The following is a 22,440-nucleotide window of genomic DNA, read 5'->3' on the forward strand; positions in this document are numbered from 1 at the left end:
TATCAAATCAATGATTAATCACGACATCATTTCGAATTTAATCAATTTAAAAAAGTATAAATCAATCTATTGATAACCTGTGTTATTTATTTGATAACATAATTGCTGTATACTATCAAATATACCTATTTGATATATATATTCAGAGGTGCCTTCCACGTCTCTTCCTGTTTCGCAGAGCAATTTTTTCCAAAAAAAATCTCTATCAGTGTTTAGATCACATATTAGGTAAGAATTCTGATAGTTAGCAACGATAATTAAGTATAAAGCACGCGGGGTTTGCCTGTTAAAGGGTGTACAATCAGTTTTTATTGTTATATTTGTATGTTCCTGGATTTTATCGTAATACAAATACGATAAAATCCAGACAAATACGACAATATCGCAAACATTTTTTAAATAAATAACATAGTGAAACAGCAGACTTCGGGATTAACACTATAAGCCCCCGTAAATTCTTTAACAATCCAAATTAATAATAAAAATAAAATCTATGACTAGTCTTAATCTATCGATAAAATACAACAGCACAAAAACAAATACCAATTGGTTATACATTTCAACACTGACGTTTCAAATTAAAATAGAAAGTATGGTTTAAAACCATTAACATTTTTAAGGAAGTCTACATCATCAGAACCTTCGACGATAGTCTAAAATGATCAGGTCAACAGACAATATACCAAAAAATCATTAGCCAATTGTCACAGAGATTAACCCTCTTTTTAACTCAATTTTTTCTCTATATTACTCTTTTGTCTTTTTCTGTCATATTGTGTTTACGGTATGAAGAAAAGAGAAATGTACTTTAGATAAAGCGGTGCTTAGATGATTTATTCATAAAAAGAGGGTTAGATTCTGAGACAACGTGAAGCTCAATCGCATCTGTCAAATTTTGATATGATTTTGAAAGATGGAAGTGATATTTTTCGCCTAGACCTATCTTTGAATATGAACGAATTTTAACTTCAGGCTACATAATCAAAACCCATTGACGGTGACAACCAAATAATAAAAGACTTGTGTCAATTGGAGAGAAACTTGTCTCTGGATTTAGCCTTAATTCACATGCGAGTGTTTTTGAGCTATTGCATAGATTTTATCGCGACCTTTGAGCGCGGCGACCGAATCAAGAAATTCCGTAACGAAAAGAACCTAGCACACGATGACGGATAGGTGCAGCAAATACGCGTTAGAGTGGGACAGAACGCATACTGCGCATTCCTATCTCTCTGACGAGATCGGTGACGTAGCGTGAGCGCGGCCCGTGCAGCCGGTACGCGTTAGAGTGAGACAGACTATATAGGCGTTTTAGTCTGAGTCTGGTAGAGTGGTAGATTGAAATAATATCAAAGAAAAACAAATACTGCATAAATAAAAAATAAAGAAATAATTATAATTGCATAAGTTGATAAAAAATGCTATGCAATAGCTTTACCGCGGCAGTCCCCGAGTGCCACACGTTTTTTTAATATTAAAGCATAATGGTATGTCTTTTAAATTATTATGTTGCTTCACAAGCTTCAAAATTTTACTTCTAAGTTTTAGACATACCAGATGTATAACTGAGAAACTTTCAATTTGCACCACCCTTATACAAACAAATATTAATAATGCAATTAATATTGCAATTTAGCACCTCAATGAAAAAAACCTTAAGCCTAAGAAGTAGAACTTTAAATGAAATACAGTATTTTTTTAGTTCCTAATACATAAAGTATTTTAGTGAAATAAACTTTTAATCCAACAGAAACGTGTATTTCATTTAACTATGTCCTACTCTCGTAAATAAGACTTTATTAAAAACTCTCATAATAAAAAACAAACTTAAAATAAAATGAAAAAGTAACAGATAATCTTAAAGATTATTGCCATACTAAAAAAAATGTGCCGAGTTCTTACAATATTAGTTTAAATTTATCTAGCTTTTCCATATAGCTAGCTAGAACTTCAAAAGATCTTAGTTTCATCACAAACTGTTAAAACTAAGATCTTTTGATGTGTGTTCACTTAATGTTGTAATTGTTGCGACATATTGTGTTGACAAAAATAAACTAATTTCGCAAAACGGCTCACCCAACTATTGATCTTAACCTATGCAATACGCTACGAAGAGATTTATTAGAATAATTATTTTTAAAAAACACTTACCCTACAATTTTGTACTCAAAATCGGCCGATTCAAAATTTTTATTTCTACCATAAACTAAAAATACAATGGTATGTATTCGCAAATTTTGACTAATTAACTAGCTACTGACATTAGTACTTATTAAATGAAATGACATTTAATAATAACAACATAAAACGCGAGAGCAAGCAAAAATGTTGCCTCCTCGCAAATAAAAAAATATCCCTAATGCGTTGATGCGTCAAAGACAACAGATATTGTAGAAACTTCTGTTAATTATGGACAAAGACTAACCCAATAATTGTTATAAAGACCAATTCTAGTAAAAAAATGCTTTGTCTTCATGTTTTCCTGATATCTTATGAGATTCCGCCATGTTTTAAAATGTTTCCACGGCAACCAACGTCACTTGTCAAAGCGAACCATTATTTTTAATTTATGGTATGACATCCTAACTTACATCACATCCAATCACAGATTGTAAACCCTGCCATCATTTACGTCATCCAGGTTTTAAATAAGTATTACTAGCTTTTCCATCAAATTTAAGTCCAAATTACACCAAATTATATAATATATGATTAAAAAATTGTAATAATCTTAGCTCCGTAATACTTATTTTAATACTGAACAACCACCCATTCCCCTTGAATACCAAAACGCCAAATCATCTATCTATATCTATAAATTTTATAGGTACGTTAAGTCGTAAAAAGTACAAATAAACAAACCACTCCGACGCGTGAACGCGTTGTTTGAAACTATTTTTATAACGGTTTTTGTATATAGGTATAGACTCGAGAAAATAAAATTGAGTCTTTATTGCACGATATCAAGATATTAAAAATCATTAGCGCCAACATTTACATCAGAAGTCATTCCAAATGATCAGTGTGGCGTGTGCTGAGACGTTTAGCTTCCACAAACCTAAAGAGAGCCGTCAATAGTTATATTCCCCCCAATTCTAGCCAACAATAAACAATAGAAAATCATAACAGAAAAGTTATGCTAGAAGTGATTCTAATAGATAGTATCTTTACAACTTAGCGTACATTATACACTTTCAGCAAAATCTCTCAAATCTCAAAATTAACAGATTATTTGTCGAAAAAGGGAATTGTGACTTCCATATTTGCAAAATCATTACATTTGACTTAGGGAGCGTTAAAGTATTACGTCAAGCAATTTTTTGGAGATTATTGACCCCCCCCACCTTCCATGTAACGCTCCGTAACGTTCTGCACCCAAGTATAGTAAAACGTTTCGTGACCACCTAGTGACTCTTTATACCTAAAAGTTACCATTATGTGGTGTAAAGTACTGGAAAGTCGAAAATAATATTAACAATAACGAGTAATTCAATCCCCGCCCCGCATCGTAACGTTTTAAATAAACCCCCCCCCCCCCCCCCCCCAATTCGTTACGTAATACTTGAACGCAGGGAGCTAAGACTCTACTCTAAAAAAAAGTTTCAATTCACTAAATTTTAATTTTGGAAATGAAAAATTTGCTGACAGTATACCTAAACTTAACAAGTAATGTAATCTAAATCTTTACTATTGTAATATTTGAAATGTCACTGATTTTTTTAAATACTAGAAAAATACAAATGCATTATTTGTATGGATTTTTGAAATCAAGATATGCCACTGTTATTTCCTTATCATTGAGCAGTGAGTTTAAAAACATTTAAAACGTACATCGTCCCGCGATTTTTAGATAAAAATCCAATAAAATAAAAAATTTATCAAATTTCATATAAAAAAAACAATATTTACTTATTGTGAATTCCGTTGCTCTGCAGTTAAATGTGGATTTTCAAAATGACTCATTTTAAGATGACGCCTGAAAAAGAAATTATTTGAGATGCTAATATCAACTACAACAAGATCAAAATAGAATTAAAAAACACCAAAATCTACACAAAACAGATATACATAGATATATTGCATTCAATTATATTTTTCTTAAACACACAACTTTAATAGACGTCAGTAAACAATTTTTTTTAATGTTTACAAGTGTGAATGTCTGATATTCTAAGATAGACAGATCTCTGCCCGATTTCCTGTTTTTAAAGGCAAGTAGTCTGTGCAGACTAACCTAAATTAATTAACAAGATACTCTGTGATTGAACCCACAGCTTCGTACAGTAGAGTAGAGTTTTGTAGGAGAGTAATTTTGAGGCTGACAATGTTAAAATGTTTATCTCAAACTCAGCGATGGAATAAAATTAAAAAATATACCCACCTAAGCCCTCTCTCCCCTCTACAAACCAAGTTGCAAATTTTGCAAAATCTTTTATCTTTTATAGATATCTCAGAGGAGTCTGAATCTTTGCTTTCTATTATCTCTGGTTTTGATATCTTCTTGTCTTTGACTGGTGTTGGTGATTTGATTTTATATTTGAGATCTGAAAAATTGATTTTTTTTTAGGTATGAGATTGACTCACATGTGTTGGTTCCTTAATATAAAGGTTCCAATATTTTAGTTAACACCATGTTTCCCAAGTAATTTATCACCAAGTGTTATCTTAAAACCTCAGCTCATTATTATAGAACAGCACATTTATAGTCTTTTCTTTTCTTTTTTATTTTTTTTTAAAGACAATTAACACCAATTGACCTAGTCCCATGCTAAGCTGGTGAAGCTTGTGTTATGGGTACTTGGCAACGGATATACATACATATTATAGATAGATAGACATATAAATACATATTTAAACACCCAAGACCTAAGCACAACACCAAATGCTCATCACATCGATGTTCGTCTCAGCCGGGGATCGAACCCGGGACCCATAGATTCGCAGTCAGGGGTACTAACCACTAGACCAATGAGTCGTCCAATAGTGCAACACTTCTACTAGTAATAAATATGATAAGTTAAGCAGACACAAATTTTTCTCTTTCTGATTTTTCTATGTCCATACTAAACTCACCACTGGTGATAATGACAATATTAGGCACCCCCATAACATCATTAGGTCTCTCAGGTGACGTACTTCGCCTAACATCTATATCCCCAACTCGGCTAAGTGGTAGACCCTCATCACTAGAACCATCTGACTGTTTTGATTGTTTTTGTTGCTTCTTTATTCGTTTCCGGAATCTGAAACATTATAGTTGTAATTTAAACAAACTATCAAACATTCTCCTAGGAAAAAGTGGATTTATATAATTTTAGTTTCATTTTGTAAGAAAGAAGAATTTATTCAGAATTTTTTAACTTAAAAATATTTAAATTTAAGATTAGAGAAAAGTTGTAGATCAGCTTTTAAATAAATTTAAGTAAATTAGAATTACAGACACCAACATATATACACATAAATAATAATGTGGGTGTGTGGGTGTGGTTTGCAGGAATTGATATGAAAATTACAAAAAAGAACTGAAAGCATGTCACAACCTAGTACTTATTCTCTATAAATTTATTAAAGGTACTCTGAATTGCTATTAAATGCAACTGATGTTAAACAAAAATTACAAATTAATATATGATTTTAAATAAACCAAGAATTTTTACATATTTTATTTTAGTTTTATTTAAGTAATTAGTAATAGTACTTTCAGTCAGAAAACATGGAATCAAGTGCCAGTGTGCATTTTGAGACAATAATTGTTCAAAATAAAAGTAAATAAGGCTTATTTATTAGAGTGACTTATAAAGAGAGAAATGTCTTTGTTTGTCCAGAGTGAATACCATAACACTTTAATATATAATTTCAAATTTGATACCTTTTCTTTGGCCTTTTTGGTTGCCAGGTCTGCTTTACTCTTTCTTCATTGTTATTTATGTTAATATACTTCTCACAGGCAATGCTACCCAACTCCAATCCATCCAACTCAGTACTGCTTGATATAGATGATTTATCACAGGCAAAAAGGTCAGTTTCATTACTCAAGTCATTGCTGTCAATAGATGCACTGAAAAATATTTATTTACACTAAGTGTATGACTCAGAAACAAGACTGAGCACTAACTGTATTGGGTTTTTTCATAGTTTGTTGGCCAATTTTTTAAATCTCACCTTATACCTTCAGCTACAACTAAGCTAAGAAATATGGCTAACGAAACAATTAATAATTTATTTTGCACAAGAAATAATTCATATTAATGAATACATTACAGAGGGAATACCGACTCTGTTAGAGTGATGATTATATCTAATACCTGATCTTATAAATACTAGCATGATGCATCTATATGAACTGGATTTGTATAAAATAATAAATATAATATTGTTTCTTTGTAAATAAAACTTCAATTGGGATAGTTATACCTTTCTGACAGATCACTCTGAGGTGGATTCTCAAATTTCTTCACTGGAAATGTAAGATTTATACGTTTGTATATCTCTTCTGTAATATTTCTACACTTTTCATACTTTGAGTCCAAATTTTTTTGTTTTATCTTCGTCCAATCAGTTTGACTGTGTAACGTCGACATTTTTATAGTATAATTGTACTTCTAACACAATTCTTATTGGAAAATTGTTGAATTCATCCTTTCTTACTTAGTGTGGAAACCGTAATACACTACATTGCAAATTGCGATTTTCCAGTTTTCTTACAAAATGGCGGGATATCGAATGTACATTGTGTCAATTAGGCTCTAAAACATTTGTTTCACATTTTCATAGCGTACTGATATCACTTTTCAAAACAAAATCACCATAAGAAAGTAACTTCTTTTCATAACAAAGAAACCACGAATAATAAATGGCACAAAAATGAATATCGTCAATGGTTTTATACTTGCTACTTTTTGTAAATTGAAAAAAAGGACTAGAACAAAAAAATTGCACTAAATATGTGATAAAAGCAAGAAAAACAACATTTTTAAACGTAAAATTAAAATATACACAGCCTTTGCGGCTTTTTTTATATTTTTGACGTTTTCAATTTGGTGTTGCTTGACACTAATTGCTCGTAAAATATTAAAATTAAAAAGTCTTTCCTACCATAAACATTACGATTCACGAGTCTCGTCTCTATTTTTAGCATTATCAACAGTCGTGACGTAGTAGAAATTTGTACAGAGCACCACCAAAATATATTTTAATAGATTATAGAGACACCACGGATAGCTTCAGCCTTCAGGTAATCTTGGTTTTAATATTAATTTAGAAGTTACTATATAACACTTTTTTAAATCTCAGTCACCTTTAAAAATTTCTAAATATGATTAGTGCAGAAAATGTCATAGATTTCCATATCTTATGTAAATGGTAACACAGTAACTATCAATTTATCCCAGTGATAGAGCACAGTATGTTATTGTCTAATGTCTATACTTTTTGTTAACTCTCGTCTCTCCCGCCAATTTAACGAAATGCCCAAACAGCCCAATGACAATTTGATTTTCGTGGCTGTTACCTTATTTCTTAAATAAAATCACTAGAGTTTTTCTGTTAAGTATTGCTGGAAAATTGGCGTGTCGTGGGCCATGGCTGGAAAACTGTTATTACCTACTCGAAAAAATCAACGCACGGTAGCTCGAGTTGCCACTGAAAGAGCCCCTTGTTGTTTTTGCAATAGAGACGTTGATGATGAATTGTTATATGGTAAATTGTACGCTATTGGAGACATACATTGTCACTATTTTTGTGTCGTAAGTACCTACGATTTAACAGTTTTATTAATACATATTGGTTAACAACGTTTACTTTTATCACTTTAAATACTAATGATAATTTAATGTAATGTTAAATTTTAGAGTAATTACTATTTTCTTTTAATTGACTTCAGTACTCACATTGCTTTTATTGCTGTGTTCTAAAATAAACTCAGCAGAATTATAGTTTTTATATGCAAAATACAGGGAGTATTGTGTATACTTCTTTTAATGAAGGAAAAACTGGCATGTTTTCCACATGTAAGGTACTTTCTTTAAGGACCTCTTACTTGCCAAGTGGGCAATGAAACAGACCAGTGATCACCATTGGTTATATGCTTCTCAAAATGCTAACGTAACTGTTTTTTTTAGCTGCTGTCATGTTGTTTAATTCAACATGGTAAAGATGAAGAAGGTTTATTTGGGTTTTTATATACTGATATATTGGCAGAAGTTGAAAGAAGCAAAAAACATGTAAGTACCATCATATCAATTATTTTATGTAGTGTGCTGTATCTTTCTATATTGGAAACATTTTTATATCTATCTAGTTAATAATTATGTATGTTATGTTAAGATAGTTTTTTAAACTGTTTAGGTTTCAAATAGTTAAACATTCTCTTCCTTGTTAAATCAAACTAAATCAGGGATATTACATTCTTTTAAGTAAAGTACTCTGTAGTAATAATGAGATTAATAAATAAATAAATAAATAAACTTATATTTTTATGAATTAAAAGTGCTAGTTCTTAAGTTGTAGTTGATTTCATTTCAGAAATGTTCCTATTGTATGAAGGAAGGCGCTACTCTGGGTTGCTCTAAATCACAATGCAGGAAACAGTTTCATCTACCATGTGGAAGGGACAAAAATGCAGTGTCTATGTTTTATGGGAATTTTAAGTAAGTATATCTATTTAAACTGAAAGGTTGATGTGACATTTAGACACAAGTTTGGCCACAATTATATTTAAAAATGTTTATACATCAGTTATGATGTAAGAAATTTGAATGGAGCACCTTCAAAATATTTCATAGGTTGTAGAGACCATAGTTGGATTTTTAGTTTTTTAATTTCACACAATTTAAATAAAAAGCATTTTATAAAATTTTAATCAAAGGATCTTTAAATATGACATTTACAAGACGCTTTCTTTGATAATAATTTGTTTTATTTTTTCTTTTAATTTCAGGTCTTTCTGCCAACACCATGTACCAAAACAGAAATTACCAAATAATATTTTAGAAAACATTAAGGATAGAAAACTAAAGATGAAAAAAACAAAATTAGATAATGAGTTGTCTGAAGGTATTTAAGTTTATACTTAAAAAAATTTTTGACATACAATGTTTTACGCCTGAAATACTGAACTTATTACAGTGATATTTTGTACAGATGTGAGTCACACCGTAAAAAAAACGTGTACTTATGTACGCGCGTAAGAAGTTATACTTCTTTGGCATCATTAAAAATAGTTTTTGATTGCATGCAAATAATTAATTACAATTAAATAATCAAAGACTGGAAAAGGAGTCATTATAGTCAATAAAGTTCAGTTTACATTTGAAAAATTAAATAAATAAATATTTATTATTCTCTTACATTTAATGTAACATAAATTCTATTATTATTCGAATGTTGTTTTTAAATTACGTCCAATGTCGTAGCATCTTCCGTGGGCAACTTCATTCTGTTAATTTTGCGTCACGGTGCGCGCGCATCGTAAAATTTCACTCTCATCAATTTTTCATAACGCGCCTAAAGAAGTATAACTTCAAAAATATTTTGTCATGTTTCATTTTCGTTTTCATGTTTCAGACATCAGTCATATTTTTTTTCAAATCAAATTGGAAATCATTTCCCAAGACCAGTCCAATGGAGTATTGGTTTTACCAATTATTCAGTTTTTATCCTCCATTTTTATTTGTTTTAGATATACAAGAGATGGTATGCGTTATTTGTTATGAAAGTGTCGACGCGTTTCCCACAATACATACATTTTGGCCTCCCTGCTGCGCACGCGACGCCTGGTTCCATAGATCATGTGTACAGGTATTTTTAGACTATGCTATTATATGTTTAAACTGTGTTCAGTTTGTGTTTCCACCACACTAACTTCTTTCTATTTAAGATCATGTATATAATAAATAAATAAAAATAAAAAATGTATAAAGTTTGTTTACAACTAGGAAATTGAATTGTAAACTTGCTTCTTGTTTTTAATCGATTCACGATAGTATTTTAACCAATATTGCCAAGTGAATAAAATAAAGAAGAAGAATAAAATATTATTTAAATTTTTCGTCCATTGACCCTACATGTAACGAAAAAAGCAATGTATTTGACAATTATAATGCATTATTCAAAAAACACGAGTTTATCATATCAATTTTATTTTACGTTAATTTATTTAATAAGTTATAGATGCACAAATAATACAAAAATGTACAACAACAACGTTGTTTATTACGAACTCCAAAAGTGCGTGTTTTTACACGCTTTATATTAGCTTCACCTGTATGTATGTATGTAACCGACTCCTTCGGACTCGATTTTGACCCACTTTAAACGGACAGATTTAATTCAAACTTTGTACACTTATAAAGAATCAGCGACAATATAATAATAACATAGGTTAATCTATCGAAAAAACAATGAAATTTTTTTTAATTCCACAAAGCAATACGATTAAATTGAGACAACACGTATTGCTGCTAGACTACAAAGTGGAAAATAAATATAGTTTAAAAAAACTTTCAGCCTAAATTAGGAATTATTTTTCACTTTTTAGTTTGATGTGCTTTAAAAGCGTGTTTTATAGTTTTTTTAAACTATATTTTTTACAAGAATAAAAATGCCGCGTATGTTCAGTTGAGAACACTAACATTCGGCGCATGCGCAATGGCTTTAAAGCGTCGCACAGCCGGCAATTGCTATCCTTGTCTGACAAATGATGTTACGCGTTAACTCTCTTTCACTCTACCTTAAATATTTATCATCTTTAACTGCCCTAACCCTTATATGCGGCCAGATTCAAGGCTAATACAGTATGTCGGTTTCCACACGATGTGTCACCGTTCGAGCAAATGTTAAATGCGCAAGTAATATGGTGCACATCCGGGGGTCGAACCTACGACCTCAGGTATGAGAGTCGCACGCTGAAGCCACTAGGCCAACACTGCTCACTGCACAATATATATTCGCACAATTAAATGTGTTGTGATTGTAATACTTACTTTTCAGAGGATGGCCTTAAGCGCAGGCGTCCATTTCCTACGATGTCCGTTATGTAATGATAAAGAACGGTTCTACGAGGCCGTGTTGAGCCAAGGATATTATGTACCAGACAGGTATAGTATATTTCATTACGAGTGCGGAAAGCTTGTCATTGCAAAGAGTTCCGACAAATGTCTACCCGAGCCGAGGCGCAGCCGAAGGTGAGGGTTGACAGTCGGAACAAGTTGCAATGATGGTTCCGCACGTGTACTGAACGACTATTTTTAATACAGTTGCGAAAAAATTAAGCTATTTAATAAAATCACAATAAACTCAACTAACTAATCATTTATTTCTTATAAAAGGTATAATTCACATATTCATTGAAATTGGTACAGTTTTTTTACTAACTGGGGAAGTTTTAGGTTGCATATTTACTGTTTGAGACACTATTATTAATTTCGTATGATTGTTCATGTATATTTAATATATAATATAACAAACAACTAAACTAGCAAAGAACATTTTTGGAAAATGGCGCCAACTGTAAAAGAATATAAGCAGAGATTTTTTTTTCTTCACCCATTCTGGGTAGGCAAAGGGAACTATGCCCAAACAGCCAAGTCTTCAGTAGAATTTTTTGTTTGATATGAAATTTAATGAGATTGAGAGAGAATGAGATGAAATAAAATGAAACCTAACCTTAAACTCATTGAATCAAATCATTAAATATGATATTAAAACAAATGAGTAGCTTCTTTTTCGAAATATTTGCATGAATTATAAAAACTTCTATGATTTTTTTTAGTAAAAACTTCGTGGTTGTTTTTTTCTTTTTAATAGACATTATCTTGACAGTTGGGAAAAGAAAACGCACTAGTTCGGAAAAGGTAAAGAAAAAGCACGAGTGTGTAATAGCCCACATCCCGAACGCTATACGTCCCTGCAATACGCCACTTTTTGAGCAACTGTATTAAAAAATATATTTAAAGAAAAAACTTTTTAACCGGATTAAAGTTATATGTATTATTATAAATTTACAATTATTTAACATAATTTTAAATTTATCCGACGTTTCGCGTGCTTTACAGCGTGCGTGGTCACGGTGACGGTGAATTTATAATAATACATAACTTTAATCCGGTTAAATAGTTTTTTCTGTAAAGGTTATGTCAATAAAAGACAACACTAGGTAAATATATTTGCATCTTTAAACTATCACAAGATTGGTTATGTGGCTTTGGACGAGTGTACCATTCTAATTTTATAAAAAAAACTAGCTGTTGTTTTGCCATGTATATTATTTCTAGGAAACATTTTTTTAGTTCAATATAAATATCTACAATAATAAACAATAGGGGTTGATCGTAAAGGGGTGAAAGTTAGGGGTTGTATGTATGTATTTTTGTATGCTGTATCATAAAAACAAAAAGTTTGTCTAAAAAAGTAAAATATTTTTTTTGGGGTGAACACCCATCAGGGTAGGGTTTGAAAGATAGATAGTAGCCGATTCTCAGACTTACTGAATATGCATAAAAAATTTCATAAGAATCGGTCGAGCCGTTTCGGAGGAGTATGGGAACGAACATTGTGACACGAGAATTTTATATATATAGAGATATTATAACGAGTTTAATGTTTTCAGAGATGCGTCGTGGGAGTTGGAACAAAACGCGTTCGCGGAAATCTATGAACGGACAAGTGTGTGTAGTATACCGGAGTGCGAGTGCCCTAATGGAAGAGATCACGATTTGGAAAGCGGGTAAATATTAATGTACAGACTCTATTTATTATGACCTTTATATATATATATTTATTAAAGTTTACCACATCACTAAATCTACGGCATATTTTACAAAATCATCCATCTAAAATGAATGAGAATATAAGTAAACATAGTGTAAAAAAATACAATTAAAATATATAAAGAAATTTTTGGTAAAGCAGAAAAAAAGTTTAGCTATAGTCAAATGAAAATCCCTTGAATTTAAATTATACTTAAGTACAATATTCATATAGCTAGCTGTGGCTATGTTGGATGTAATGCCCGATTCGAATCATTTGTAACAAATTCCTATAAACCCCAAGCAGATATTATAGTGTCGGCCGCCAAAGACACGTTTCTGATCTTTTGTATTCTTCTTTTTTATTTAATATTGGCTAAGGGAGCGTTCAAGTATTACGTCACGCAATTTTTGGAGATTATTTAACCCCCCCCCCCCCATTTAACGCGCCGTAACGTTTTTCTGTACCCAATAGTAAAACGTTTCGTGACCATCCAGTGACTCTTTATACCTAAAAGTTACCATTATGTGGTGTAAAGTACTGGAAAGTCGAAAGAAATATTAACAATAACGCGTAATTCAATCCCCGCCCCGCATCGTTACGTTTTACAAAAGGAATAAATTCGTTACGTAATACTTGAACGCTCCCTAACTAGGTAGGTAAGCGTTGTACGTTTCGGAGTTTAATTTATAGTTCATTTAAGTGAAGAGGTATAGGTAATAGGTATGTTATCTAAAGCTGGCGGCTTTAACACATTTACACTTTGTGCTTGTGTAGTGTCTGTGAATGAGCGCGAGACGTGATGTCAAACTGAAATACAATCACAAATACACATAGACTTAGTATATACTGGCGTATAGACCAACAAAGTGAGCGATGGAGAAGAAAATCCCTTACGGAAATTTGGCAAGATAGAAAAGGATAGCGAATCCAATGAAACTGTGACTGGTTTTGAATGACAGGTCATCACAAGTCGGCACTCGGCACGCGGAGAAACAACCCCTTAGGCTGCCTACGCACTGGCGACCATGGTCGCCGCGACCTGGCCGCGGCGGCCAGTGAATTCTGGACTTTATATGGCCATCGCTATAGCCCCTACGCACTTAGCGGCCAGCGACCAGCGGCCACCGTTGGCCGCGGCGTCTAATTTGATGCGACGCGATTTTCACATTTGATGTCCGCATGTCGCGCTTGCCTACGCACCAGCGACCATGGTCGCGGCGGCCTGGCCGCGTCTATGGTCGCCAGTGCGTAGGCTGCCTTAGTATTTTGGATTTTTTGCGTACATCGTGGTTTATTTTCAGTAAATCTAATTGTATTCAACAATGGTTACATGTTCTGTGAGTGATTGTGGTGTTAATAATAGAAATAATCCTGAAAATTGCACATTTCACAGGTAAATACCCAAATCGTCATCACTGGCATGACGCGTTTATTTTTGGTTAAAATTTGTCTTTTATCCTATATAAAATATAAAATAATGCCAATGCTTTTGTTTACTTTCATATTTTGTATATGTGGAAGTCCATTTGTTGATAATTTACATGATTTTAGTGGATAAATATTTCATCAATTAATTTTACATGTACGCTAGGGATTGACTCAAATTAATCGATAGAATTATCGATATTTTATCTTGAATGTTACTTATGAAAATAAATGCTTGCTTACGTTTACCGTCTCAGATTCAGAACAGATTCCCTCTAGATACTATACTAAGAGGAAAATGGTTGAGATTAATTGGGCGCGTTGGTTGGAATTCAAAGAAGAACTCTACCATTTGCAGCAAATATTTCCCGGACGAATATAAAAGAAAAAGACGAATAAATACAGTTTTAGTTAAAGGAGCCATTCCAACTTTATTTGTAAAATTTATTCGTGAAAATAAAAAAATCACTCAAGCTATTGGGAAATCTACAATTTGCAAAGCGGTACTTCTTATATTAGAAGATAATTCCGGCTTATTTTCGAGTTTGGAAAACCACAATTTGGACCAAGATATTTTAAGTGGTCATAGGTATTTAATAATGAAATACGTTATAGAAATTTACTTTGACATTCGACTTAAGTATGAATGTAAATGTATTAATAATTTAGGAAAGGAAAGGAAAAAAACTACATAATATCATAATTATAACAAAAACAGTCTATGGAACAACTTTCTCCAAGGGTCGAACATCTAACTTCAATAAGTTATCGATAGTCCTCCAAAGTAAAAGGTACATCACTAGCTAATGCACACACTGACAAATCAAAATTGGTCACGCTTTATCGAGCTGCCAGTTCGTCTATACGCCAGCATATACTAAGTCTATGCAAATACATCACGAAAAGACTGTCCGTCTCTCTCGCGCTCGGTTAAGCTTATGAGTATAAAAGAGACAGTTATTGTTTTTCTTTTGCTACAGTTTATGTTGATCTTTACTGTTTTATATTATTATTATTTTATACATGTTGATCTTTTTTCAATCATTACCAGGGCAATCTCGTGAAATGGTGCACAATGTTTTTAATTATTTTAAGCATCTTAATAAAAACAGTTTAATGAAAAAATGTTATATTTAATTTGACATCAGATGCGACTGGGGTTTCTAAGAGGAGTATTGAAAGAATAGTTAGTGAAGTAAAAGTGAAGAGTGTTGAGCTAGATGGAGCTTATGTCGAAAAATGAAAAATTATTTACACAAACTACTCTTTTACGTTCTTGGTCGGGCTTAGAACTTTTGGATCCACCCTCTTATGCACATAATATTTATATGTATTTGATACATTTTTATTTATTTACAACCCACCCAACCTTACTAAAACCAGAGAAGACTAAAATATATAGCTTGGCAAAAAAGTTATATTTTTAAACATACTGTATAGTGAAATTGCCAGCTTTCGATAACCGACCTATACTCAGAATGTCTCTGTATATGTTTTGCCCGTAACGACGTCCGCGATAACATCGATATACTTACTGAAAATTTATACATTTATATTCAACACATTTTCATTTGGTAATTCTTTTGAATGTTAATGATCTATTTTTCCTTACTCGAAAAATCACAAGCCAACAAACACTTTAAACCAGAAGTCTTGAGTTCGATTCCCTATTTATCAATGTTTAGAACCAAAGGGCACAGTTATATATATATATATATATATATATATAAGCTTTGGGTTTATATCAAATTAAGTTCTGTTATATAGGTTAAAATTATAATTAAATTTTAGACATAAGAAAACTTTATCTTAATTTTCAGCCCGTGGGACATTAAACTGTGTTTGCTTTGCGGGAACGTTGGGGCGCACGCGCACTGCGCAAAATTAAACGGACATATATATGTCTGTCCTATCTGTTTGCCCGCTGCACCCAACGATCCGAAATATTTAGAAGCCATTCATGCTAGTGAGTTTATTTTTCACTTGTGCATTTCTTTTCTTAATTATTATATTTTGAAGTTATACTTCTTTAGGCGCGTTATGAAAAATTGATGAGAGTGAAATTTTACGATGCGCGCGCACCGTGACACAAAATTATCAGTGTGATTATAGCGTGCGCGAGCGAGATGGGAATAAGACAATCTACAAGTAAAAAGAAATAGAATATGCGTGAAGTTAGCCAAGAATTTTGAATGATCATAATGACATTTACCTTTTAAACAAATAAAGGAGTTTTAATTATTTTATCAAAGAAATTTAGCAATGTATTTTCACAAAGATCTATTGTTACTTAGTTAAAAGGTTATGAAACATACCAAGTTATTAAATTGAATTAATAATATAATAAAACAATAAATAATAATAATAATTGTTATTAATATTAATTAATAATTGAATAATATACTAAATATTATTAAATTGTTTACGTTAAATATTAATAATTAATTAATTACATTTAAAAAAAATAAAGAAAGCCAAAGAAGTATAACGTCTTACGCGCGTACATAAGTACACGCACCCTTTTTTTTTATTTGTTAAGTTAAGAGATATGTGATAACCACATAGTTATTCGTGTTAATTGTTTAAATAAAACTTTAATTATGTAGAAACTCACGTTTAGTTGAACGCGACTATAGTTAAGTTTTCTTTTTAACTGATTTAAACTAATATTACAATTAACTTTTAGTAACACTTCCGGACCCGAATCAATCCTCGCGAGTTCTACGCGGACCGAGAATGCCGAGTCGCATGTCTATAAGACGGACAAAACCAAGGCTGCGTAATGTGTATGTATTGTAACCCTATTAAATTAATTGTTTTGCTTAACAACAAACACACACATGCATGTATCAGAAACACACACACAAATTTACTCCTTCGTCTATTTCATTTGTTTAAAATAATAAATCGGTGAATTTTTCTGAATTTGTTTCATGATCATTTATCATCAAATAGGCAAGTAATTAGCCTCCTGTGCCTGACTGTGATAAAAAGTGATTAAACGGTGCAATTATAGATTCATTTTTTAAATGATCGGGTTACGTTTTACCTGATTAATATAAACTATTTTTTTTTTGTGATTATGCATTTGGGAAACGGTTTTCTACTTATAAAATAACACAGCTATATTAACACGGGCAATGAAAAATAATCAACAATGAATTAATAGTCATAATAACAAAACCAAGTTTTTCATTATTTTTACGGTTTATATAAACTTAACTGCGCCATGCGGTTTCACTCGCATTGTCAATAAATCTGTCCAACACAAAATATTTTTTCAATTACAACCAAGTTTCTTGAAAGAATTTAATTTATATATATTTTACTAGCCGTTTCGCGCCCGCTTTGCTGGACGAATTAAAATAAATTTTATGTTTCATTATTTTATTTTTTTTCATATTTTTATTATTCTTCTTTTTAACTTCCCGCTAAGAAAATTGAAATATTTCGAAAATCGAGTTTTTAACAGATGTTGACGTTTTGCGGTTCTAGGAAGCCTCTTTTGTTTTTATTAGCGGGAAAAAATTTCATAAAAGTAAAACAGAAATAAAAAAATGAAGGAACGTTGGAATTAAAAAAATAAATAGCCATAAACCATCTAGGAAAAATTTCGCATCGAATGGTGGTAGTTTCATGTCGATACAATCAATGGTTTAAGCGTGAAAGAGCCTCAAACGAACACCATTTTCTTTTTTATATATATAGATTAATTTATTTAAGAGATAACGCGTTCAATAATATACACTGTGGGAAACTTTCAAAGGTGGAGATTTCTTATCGCCCGCTCTATGCCCTTGATTTAAGGACTGGTAGTTAATGTAAATCTTCCTTTTTTGTTTTGACGTTCATTCAAGTGCATATTAGTGTAAACATGCCTAAGCGGTAAGCCTATTATTGTATATTTAGTCCATTGAAATGTTACATTTTTTAGGCCTTACCTTGCGTTTTTTAGAGGACGCAATTTTATTTTTTTGATGTGTAGAGGGGGTCAGTGTAAAGCTAAAAACAAGTTTGTGGGGTCGCCACCCTTGTCCCACGGCCGCCATCTTGGAAAAAGGGGTCCAAAAACCACGTTTTTGGCTATATCTCCTAAACTATCCATCGTACATAAAACTTGTAAAGACACATTTTGTAGCAAATCGCTGTGCCTACAATTATGTCTATGTTACTTTTTATCATAAATCCAAAATTCAAAAAGTAATAAGTAAAAAAGTGATAGCTAGGCTACCATTCTAATAACTGATTGATAATATAATTATGTGTATAACTACATGTTCCATAAATAAAATTGCGTCCTCTAAAAAACGCAACCCCAAATGTAACTTTTCAATGGACTAATTAGTGAACATGAACAATGGTTTTATGAAGTTGGGGAGCGTTCAAGTATTACGTAACGACTTTTTTTCCTCTTATAAAACGTTACGATGCGGGGCGGGGATTGATTTACGCGTTATTGTTAATATTATTTTCGACTTTATACAACGTAATGGTAACTTTTGGTTATAAAGAGTCACTGGGTGGTCACGAAACGTTTTACTATTGGGTATAGATAAACGTTACGGCGCGTTACATGGGGGAGGGGGGTCAAGAATCTCCAAAAATTGCGTGACGTAATACTTGAACGCCTGTAGTAGAAATATAACTTTGGAAGACATAATATGAAAATCGCCTTTCTGGTCTCACAGTATGTGTTTTGCTTTACAGTGGGTCCAGTTCCAACACAACGGATGCGTTACCTACCACATTAACAGGTATAGTTTTTTTTTTCTTCTTTTTAAATAACAGGGGGCAAACGGGCAGGAGGCTCATCCGATGTTAAGTGATACCGCCCATGGACAATCACATTGCCAAAATGCTCGCATGTGCCCTTTTCTTGATACTTACTAGTGAGATATTATGTATATTCTGTTACTCAGGAATTAAGCTTTATTACTAATCGTGAAAAAATAATATAAAAAATATTGGCAGAAAAACAAGAGTAGTTATCTTAATATATATAAATTACGTGTCACGTTGTTTGTCCGCTATGGACTCCTAAACTACCGAACCGATATCAATCAAATTTGTACACCGTGTGTAGTTTGATCCATCTTAAAAGATAGGATAGCTTACATCTCAATTTATACGCACAATATATATCACAATTCTAACAGGTGGCGCTGTGTTGAAAGTGCATAACCACCAATAAAGCATGGTGGTCCCTATGAACGGTGTTCCCCTACCGTTTCCCTTGAATAGTTTACTACTATGTAATATAACAAAAACCTTAGCCACAGCAACGCTTGGCCGGTCTGCTAGTAGTATATATAGTGTTGTAAGAGTGCAATTAAATGGAATTAGTTTGATTGAACTATTTAACCGTCATTTAATTTAACCCCTTAGGTTAATAAATAACTAAATAAGTGTATAAGCACCATTGATATACAAAAAACCCAAGATGCACACTCAACGTCCGTCAAAAAAACGTCCTCAAAAAATGAGCGCAATATTCTAAATTGTGCGCTCATTTCAAATAGTCTCGCGTCTAATAAGTGGAGTCGATGTTATTTATTTGTGTTTTTTGAAGTGAAACTTCTTTATCGGGGTTAGAAAAAAATTTTGTGTAACATTTTTTATAAATAAATTTATGTACTTTTGAACTTTTTTGTATGTACATAGTTTTTGACAAATATATTTACGCTATATAAAGTGTAGGTCAGTTAGCCAATTTAACATTTTTTTTGAATTTAAAGAAAAAACTTTTTAACCGGATTAAAGTTATGTACCTATTATTATACATTTACAACGATTTAACATCCAACACCTTTTGTCTTCAGTCACCGTGACCACGCACGCTGTAAAGCACTCGAAAAGTCGGATAAATTTAAAATTATGTTAAATAGTTGTAAATAAAAAAGTCATGTTCGACTCCACTCAATACCTTGACCACGGTCGGTCGTAAAATTTTATTGCTTTAAGTACGTATACACTGCGTTGTAATAACAACTTTAAGCAATTCGCGTAAGGTTGATTTTGCAATAATATATGCTTGTAACATATACTGTTATAGACATACTGTTATAGAAAGGGACAGAAATAGTGTTTCGGGACTCTTTCGAGCTTTTTATTCGAGACTGTGCATCTTGGGTTTTTTGTATATCAATGGTGTTTAAGAACTATTGTGAGGCAAGGTATCAATAATCATCAGTCTTACTTCTTTTTGTGCCCAAACCGTTCTTTGTGGTACATAGGGTAATTTCAATTTGTTAAACTTAAAATTGTCTTTCAGTACATTCAGAAAACACGATAAATAGTCGCCAAGAGCTGAATCTTAAAACGCCATCTCGACCCAATATCGAAAATGCCCAAATGATTGATAATGGAAATCAGTCGCCGGTTAAACTCTTCAAACAACAATTATGTGAAATGAATGTGCTAGACAATTTTGAATGGGATTCTGACAGTGTGATAGAGTTGGTGAGGGAAAAACTAATGAAACCGAAGCCCCTTTCTATACGAAAGAAAATTATTAGGTGAGTGAATATTTATTTAAATAAGCTAATTTGTTAAAATTCAACCTTCTATATATACTAACCTACCTATATCATACATGGTCCCCAGAAATGCTTGATCATCAGATATCTCAAATTATATTGCATCGATTTGATAAATGTTGAACTGGTCCTTAGGTGGGAACATATCTGATTAATATAAAAAAATAGTTCTTTAGAAATTTTCTGGACTTACTTTTACTTTAAATTATTTGTTGCAGCTTTATAATAGATAGTATTTTAAATGAAAAATTAAAACCAAATAACAAGGAACCAATAAAGGAATGGAAATCTCCAAAGAAAGACGTAATAGATGTTGAAATGGTAAGATTTGTAAATAACTTCGTAAAAAAAAATCTTCTAAAATCATGTAAAACTGATAATTTACGATTTAAAATTTCATTTTCAGAAAACAGAAGAAAATAGTATAGCACATGAATTGAGTGAATCTAGAATTAAATGCGAAAAATTAAATAAGAATTTAGGAAATATAAATTGTGAAATAGTCGAAGATCGGTGTGAAAATATGGAATTAAATAGTGTAAATAGTACTGAACTTACAATTGGAAATGAATGCTATAGTAATGTTTTAACTGAAGATTTTTTGGATAAAAATCTACCCATAGTGAGTGCTAGGTCAAATCCAATTCTATTAAAAAACGAATCTTCAATGGAAATTTCGGAAAATAACCAAGAAATTGACATTAATGTAACTCCGGGAAAGGAAAATAAGACAATTGCCCTGAAATTCAGTCCAACTAAAGAAGTTTTGGGTGAAAACATAAATATAGATCTTGAAATATTTAAAAATCATTATCTAAACGAAGTTGGCGGCGACCATTTGTATAAACCTGATACTTTAACTATGACTGAATGTGCAAAGGAATCCAAAACCAAACGCAGGGATAATAAGTATAGAAACCTAAAAAAGCATCGCAAACAGAAAAAGGATAAAAAAGGCAGAGAACACAGAAATGTAGATAGAGATAATAAAAACATCGACAAACATAGAAATCATGATTACAAAAAAGATAAGAACTATAAACCAAAAGCTATAGATAATACAGGTTTAGTACTAAAATTTGTTTCGGAGGAAGAAAATAAGAACAAAGAAAAACGCAAGACTGAACTATCGATTTGTAATAAAAATATAAAAGTCAACATTGAATGGAAAAAGGAGAAATTTAATATAAAAATAACTAATGGGAATAGAAAAAAACAGCATGCCAATAATTACATATTCGAAAATGCCAAGAACAAAATCAATATGACGCCCGGAATAGTCTCACGCCTTAAGAGAAAATATGGAAAAACCGAGAAAATTACTGATAAGTTGAAGCAAACGTCGCTTGACAACTTTTTTACTGTCAAGTCTCCTGAAAAATAATTTAAAAAAAAATTATCTCGTATCCCTACTTAAAATAATCGTATCGATCAAAGTGATTCTATAATTATTTGTACGGCTTAAAAAAAGTTTGTATTAAGGTATATTTATTGAAGTTATACTTCTTTAGGCGCGTTATGAAAAATTGATGAGAGTGAAATTTTACGATGCGCGCGCACCGTGACACAAAATTATCAGTGTGATTATAGCGTGCGCGAGCGAGATGGGAATAAGACAATCTACAAGTAAAAAGAAATAGAATATGCGTGAAGTTAGCTATGCCAAGAATTTTGAATGACCACACACCACAATGACCTTTGTAGTACCTTATAAACAAATAAAGGAGTT

At 31.9% G+C, this 22,440-nt stretch overlaps 2 protein-coding genes across 2 annotated transcripts; one reads left to right on the top strand and one right to left on the bottom strand.

Moving 5' to 3' along the window:
• Window positions 1–2,471: 2,471 nt before the first annotated feature.
• Window positions 2,472–7,125, bottom strand: LOC125061383. Its single transcript, XM_047666801.1, has 6 exons — window positions 6,415–7,125; window positions 5,870–6,058; window positions 5,074–5,243; window positions 4,382–4,544; window positions 3,910–3,976; window positions 2,472–3,058 (listed from the first exon to the last, which is right to left on the bottom strand). The coding sequence occupies exons 1-5, from the start codon at window positions 6,579–6,581 to the stop codon at window positions 3,910–3,912; spliced, it is 756 nt and encodes a 251-aa protein (XP_047522757.1). The 5' UTR covers window positions 6,582–7,125; the 3' UTR covers window positions 2,472–3,058.
• Window positions 7,126–7,424: 299 nt separating this feature from the next.
• On the top strand, window positions 7,425–22,214 carry LOC125061364. The gene is made up of 13 exons (XM_047666767.1): window positions 7,425–7,745; window positions 8,121–8,222; window positions 8,524–8,648; window positions 8,939–9,054; window positions 9,680–9,798; window positions 10,990–11,096; window positions 12,608–12,724; window positions 15,996–16,141; window positions 16,862–16,961; window positions 18,883–18,929; window positions 20,447–20,690; window positions 20,930–21,032; window positions 21,118–22,214. The coding sequence occupies exons 1-13, from the start codon at window positions 7,581–7,583 to the stop codon at window positions 22,093–22,095; spliced, it is 2,469 nt and encodes an 822-aa protein (XP_047522723.1). The 5' UTR covers window positions 7,425–7,580; the 3' UTR covers window positions 22,096–22,214.
• The last annotated feature ends 226 nt before the right edge of the window (window positions 22,215–22,440 follow it).

Source organism: Pieris napi, chromosome 23, assembly GCF_905475465.1.
Source record: "Pieris napi chromosome 23, ilPieNapi1.2, whole genome shotgun sequence".
NCBI classification, from domain to species: domain Eukaryota; kingdom Metazoa; phylum Arthropoda; class Insecta; order Lepidoptera; family Pieridae; genus Pieris; species Pieris napi.

Bases quoted from the DNA above. Each gene is read 5' to 3' on its own strand.
- LOC125061383 (XM_047666801.1), bottom strand. From the start codon at position 6,581: ATGTCGACGTTACACAGTCAAACTGATTGGACGAAGATAAAACAAAAA. The intron at 6,059-6,414 runs GTATAACTATCC...AATATTTTTCAG, and splicing joins CAGAGTGATCTGTCAGAAAG to TGCATCTATTGACAGCAATG. The intron at 3,977-4,381 runs GTGGGTATATTT...TTTCTTTTTCAG, and splicing joins AGAGGGGAGAGAGGGCTTAG to GCGTCATCTTAAAATGAGTC.
- LOC125061364 (XM_047666767.1), top strand. From the start codon at position 7,581: ATGGCTGGAAAACTGTTATTACCTACTCGAAAAAATCAACGCACGGTA. The intron at 7,746-8,120 runs GTAAGTACCTAC...TGTTTTTTTTAG, and splicing joins ATTGTCACTATTTTTGTGTC to CTGCTGTCATGTTGTTTAAT. The intron at 21,033-21,117 runs GTAAGATTTGTA...TTTCATTTTCAG, and splicing joins ACGTAATAGATGTTGAAATG to AAAACAGAAGAAAATAGTAT.